General features: G+C 46.0%; 1 protein-coding gene across 2 annotated transcripts in view; it reads right to left on the bottom strand.

The window, feature by feature from the left end:
• LOC137564349 (ankyrin repeat and KH domain-containing protein 1-like) overlaps positions 1-5,000 on the bottom strand; it is a 156,317-nt gene that overhangs the window by 10,973 nt on the left and 140,344 nt on the right. For both annotated transcript variants that reach the window (XM_068278123.1, XM_068278124.1), the window contains exon 31: positions 4,546-4,794. In XM_068278123.1, the coding sequence (XP_068134224.1) occupies positions 4,546-4,794 (249 nt within the window). The remainder of the gene's footprint in view (positions 1-4,545; positions 4,795-5,000) is intronic.

Raw genomic sequence — 5,000 nt, 5'->3', positions numbered from 1 at the left:
ACTTCATGCGGCTGCAATACAAGAGCTTTTACAATTTTTTAGTGGTGCCGACTACTCTACAAAGCTTGTCCTGAGATAAACATAACAGAAGGATGTATACCTATCTGGGGCTTCCTCTGGCCCCTGGTAGTTCGTGGTCTCCCTCGCCATCCTCCTGGCCGCTCTATTGTTCTGTCAGCCTCGGGTGTCAGAGACTATTGCGAATGCGTGACCATGGCCACGTGCCTTCTTGGCCGTGCTCCTGTGGCCAGGAGAATTCTGCGTTCAGACAGTTATGAAGTGAGAGGTAGAGCGACGAAGTTTGGTACTACTGAACATTTATTGTCAAAGACTTGCCGATGCAAAATATTAATCTACATTAGATGCAAGATATATGCAGTATAGACTTCTGAGGCTTGTGGTGCACTACAAGCCTCAGAAGACGCTAGTGTAAAGTTCACATCTTTGGCAGTAAATGTTCAATAGTGCCTAGCTTTCTCGCTCTACCGCCCATTTGTACAAACCTAAACTCCAGCTTGGAGCAAACTGAACTTGTTAAAGCACACACAGGCCCTGTTGTGCCCTCTCTGCAGTTGCTTTGTGTGCCTTTTTTTTAATCTCTGCCTTGCCCAGTGGTTCAATGATATCTTAGCATTCATCAATTTTCAAACCGGGAAGGGGGGGGGGGGGGTTGTGTGGGATAAGCAGGCATGTCTAGCAAACAGTCCTGATGCCCACTGTCCCCCTGTTCTTCTCAATCCCCCTCCGTTATCTTGTAAAGGTCGCTCGAAGCTACTTCTGGGTGAGCTAACAGTGCGCAGGTGCTGCCCGGCAATGTGTGTCCATGGTCATGACTACGTAGTGCACATGTGCAGAGTGCTCTCACTCACTGGCACGAGACCAAGCGCATCGCTCACTGACCTGGCCAAGGCAGAAGCAGCTTTGGGAGTCCTTTACACATACCTGCTCCCCTGCTTTGAAAATAGACGAAAGCTAAGGTACCCCTTTAAGGCTTAAAAATATACAGATGCAGAATGCTCCTGGCCCATTCATAGCAGTCCCAAACTGGTCTGGTTGGGGAGTCTTCCCATGACTGCCAGTGGAGGAACAGATGGACAAGGGAGCCCAAGAACTGGAGGAAGCTGCAGGTAAGTAAAAATCCTTGAGTTAAGTTTATCTCAGGTACACTTTCACACAAAAAAAATTTTTGCATTAAAAAAAGAATGTAAAATTACACTATTTTTTCTCTCCAAAAGTGAATTCAGAGAAACCTATTACTTCCATTCTAGCCACTGGATCCTTTGCAGCGCGCACTCAGCACAAGTTTGCTCAGGTTTTGATGTAATGTTTGAAGAGGTCTTGTGCGACGCTGAACTTGTCTGGCTGGGACATAGGAGAGACAGATGTGAAGCAGATGCTGTTCCACGCTGCTGTGAGTGGGAGTGTTCTAACAAGTGGCTCCTTCCCAGCACAAAGCTCAGTGCTGTTAGTATTGGCACCGAACATACATATTTGGTGGACTCGTAGAAATCAATTACTTCTAAAAATCCACCCCGCAAAAAAAGTAGGATTATGTGTATAGAAAAGTTGCAAATAATTTCTCACTGTACAATTTACTCACCAGTACATTTTCTCTAATGGAATATGTATGGTGTATACTGCTGAAAAAATCAAAATGCTATAAGTGCCCTTACACTATATAACCGTCCAATAAAATTGACAGAAAAATATTTAGCAGAACATCAATGACGGGGTCTCAAACCATAGACAATTGCAGCCTGCAGAACATACAAGATATGACTGAACTAATCTGTAATCTTGTTGGGTACCGTTGGAAGTTTGGTGCTAACTGCCTGCAGCTGTCTCTTTCCCTGATGCAATAGCATTGCTATGGCCTTTGCTCAAGGGTTGGCTGCAATTAAATTGTATTAAAGACAGAGACATATGTGGACCATCTGGTCCATCACACCTACAAAGACTGGACGAGAGATGCATGTCCTCTCTGTCACTCTAAACCAGAACCCACACCAACCCGTGAGGTACCATCAGCTTCATCACATGACCATCATACTGGGGAAACATATCCCATGTGCTTGCCACCACATCTCGGGAGACGAGAGAGAACTGATAACCAACTTGAAGTGTCGCGCTCTCTATAGTTCCCCAGCTTCTCCACTGGTCACACCACCCCTTCTCTATGGATGAAAAGTTGAGAGGCAGCTTGGCCAAACACCCTCCACTGTATTAAAGAGAATCTGTAAGAAAAAAAAAACCAAAACTCTTCCCCCAGAGGATACTAACATCGGGAGTAGGAAGCCTCCCCCATCCTCCTAAGCCTAAGGGATCCAGCGCTAGTTGTCATGACAGCTGACATCTCCCCTCAGTGATCAGGAGCCATCGCAATTGGCTCCTGATTACGTGAGGACTACGATCGTCGGCGGATCGTAGTGAACACTATTAGAGCAGCGGTGGTATGAGGGGAAGAAGAGTATCCACTCATCTTCCTGACGTTAACGGCCCCGCCCCCCCAACGATAATCGCTCCCTCCGCTCTGGCTGGCATCTCTGCACGCTCTGATGTGGCGGGTCCTGGCTTGATTAAGTCATCAAGCAACGACCCAGAACTCAACGGCAGTGCGAGCGAGGATGCCGGTCAGAGCGGAGTGGGTTAGAGCTGCTCATCGCTGGAGCGTGGGAGGCAAGTAAAGGCTGCTGGCAATACGGGGGATTCCTGGCCACGCAGAGGACACCATGCTCAGGTAGCCCTACCAGGGATCCAACTACCTGACACCCCCCCCCCCCCCCCCCAAGCATGTAAGCATGTAAAATGGCCTGGTCCTTAAGGGGTGTTAGGCAGCTAGTACCCAAAGGGTTAAGTAAGATCCAGAAGGAGACCTTATTAGTATATTAATATGTGGAAGCAGGATCATCCTGCGAAACACGTACTATCTGTGCAATAGAAAACTTTCAAATAATTGGTCACCTAGAGAAGTGAGCCAACATCTTTCTCCGCTTTTTATACATTTCAACGCATTTTCTATTCTTTTGGTCACCTCCACCCAATCACTATCTAGCTTACATCTTTGTTGAAGGTTGTATTTTAGTTTTCTCCCCTTGAATTGAGAATTTGGCCTTCCTCCAACCATTGAGTCTTCTACCTACCAGGAGAGCAACCACCGAGGGGTAACAAGCTGGCTTCTTCCGTCTGCCTTATTATTGGTTGCAAATATAATCAACCTAAAGAATGCAAGTAGAACCTAGAACCTATAAAAGCATTGTAAGGTGTTTATTGCAAGTCGCAATATTGGCTCCTGGCATCTTCCTCTTATTTTCGGTTAGCCATTTTCACTGGGATCACCTACCAAGTAGTAGGGAGGGGGGGGCCTCTTATTTCTGCTAGGGCCTGGACTAACATCTTCCACCTGCTAATGTGGAACATGCATGTGCTTGTCCTCCCCCAATCCTGCATGACTAATTTACATGTACAGAAGACATCAGAATTAGAGATGGTCAATGAGATAAATCCTTTTAGCAAAAATGTTTATGTAAATTCATAGATTCCAACCGTCCCTCTTTGGGAACCTCGTTCCTCTGTCCCTCTTTGGGAACCTCGTTCCTCTGTCTCTCTTTGGGAACCTCGTTCCTCTGTCTCTCTTTGGGAACCTCGTTCCTCTGTCCCTCTTTCGGAACCTTTTTCCTCTGTCCCTCTTCTTTCTCCCTCATTTGTCCCTCTTTCAGGACTCATGTACAGATCTGTGTAAATAGATGTATTTTTCTGCAGAAAAATGTGTTTTGGCGCTAAAGTTTATTCCTATCCTTTACATTGATTTATTTCCTATTTTCAAATGTTAATATGAAGGAAAAGGAACCAGGATAGAAAGGACCAGTGTGGTTTGAATTATAAAACATTTTTCCTACAAAATTTGTATCGGATGTATTAATAGGGGTGTCGGGGGTGTGATCAGGGGTGTGGCTAAAAAGTTCCTCTTTCTGATCTCAAAAAGTTGGGAGGTATGTCAATTTTATGCACATTGAATGTAGCATTGCCTGGTTTTGGCTTACGTTCTACTGTAATACTCCTGAAGTTTGTGAATTTCTTTTAACCTCCCAGGCGGTATGATTATTTCTGGATTTTAGGGTCTAAAAGTGGTGCAATTCTTTCACATGCTTTTAGACTGTAAAACCAGGGGAAAAAAATCATACCGCAGTGAAATCTACGGCAGCCCCTGCAGTTACCTCTCTGGTATCCAGTGCTACAATTCTCTCTCCATCCTCCAGGTGGCACTATAACCCTAAAGTGAGATCACCGCCTGTTATGGTGAAAAATGGTGATCTCGCACCCGAGGGATCCAGAGCCTCCGAGGACCGGAAGAAGGGCGGACGGCTTATGTATTCTGGGGAAGGTGAGCTGAAACGCTGCAATGCTGTCTCCCTATACATCCTGGTGGCTATCCCGAGTCAGGCTCGGGGTTACTGCTCCTGGCAGATTTTTTTTCCAACTCGAGCCTGACTCGGGGGTTACCGCTAGAAAGGTTAAATATTCTGTAGCGTTTAAAAAGCTCCTTACCCGATTCACTATTTGCTCCAAACGACCATATCCCGCTGTGTCCAACAGATGCGGAGAAGGAAGTTCCCAATGCACATGTTGGGGAAAACGCCGTCTGGCGGATCCTTGCCAATCTTTCGGTTCCAATAGGCGGAGGCATCTTGCGTGCAAATGGCAAATTACCTGAGTGTTCACACATTACAGGAGGAGCTGAAACAGATGTCAATGGTGGAGACTGTCCAGAAGAGCAGGTCTGAACAAGAGGCTCACCTGAAATGCAAAATATACAAAATACGGTAACAATGCAGAACTACAGCAGATCTTTCCTTAAAGAGGAACTTTACCCAAGGATTGAACTTCACCCCAATCAGTAGCGGATACCCCCTTTCCCACTGGAAATCTTTACCTTTTCTCAAACAGATCATCAGGGTTGGTTTGTGTGGCTGATATTGTGGTGAAACCTCACCCAAAAGTGC

The sequence above is a fragment of the Hyperolius riggenbachi genome, chromosome 3 (genome assembly GCF_040937935.1).
Source record: "Hyperolius riggenbachi isolate aHypRig1 chromosome 3, aHypRig1.pri, whole genome shotgun sequence".
Classification (NCBI taxonomy): Eukaryota; Metazoa; Chordata; class Amphibia; order Anura; family Hyperoliidae; genus Hyperolius; species Hyperolius riggenbachi.
Note: the sequence above shows the minus strand (reverse complement) of the source record. Positions and strands in the feature narration are given on the sequence as shown.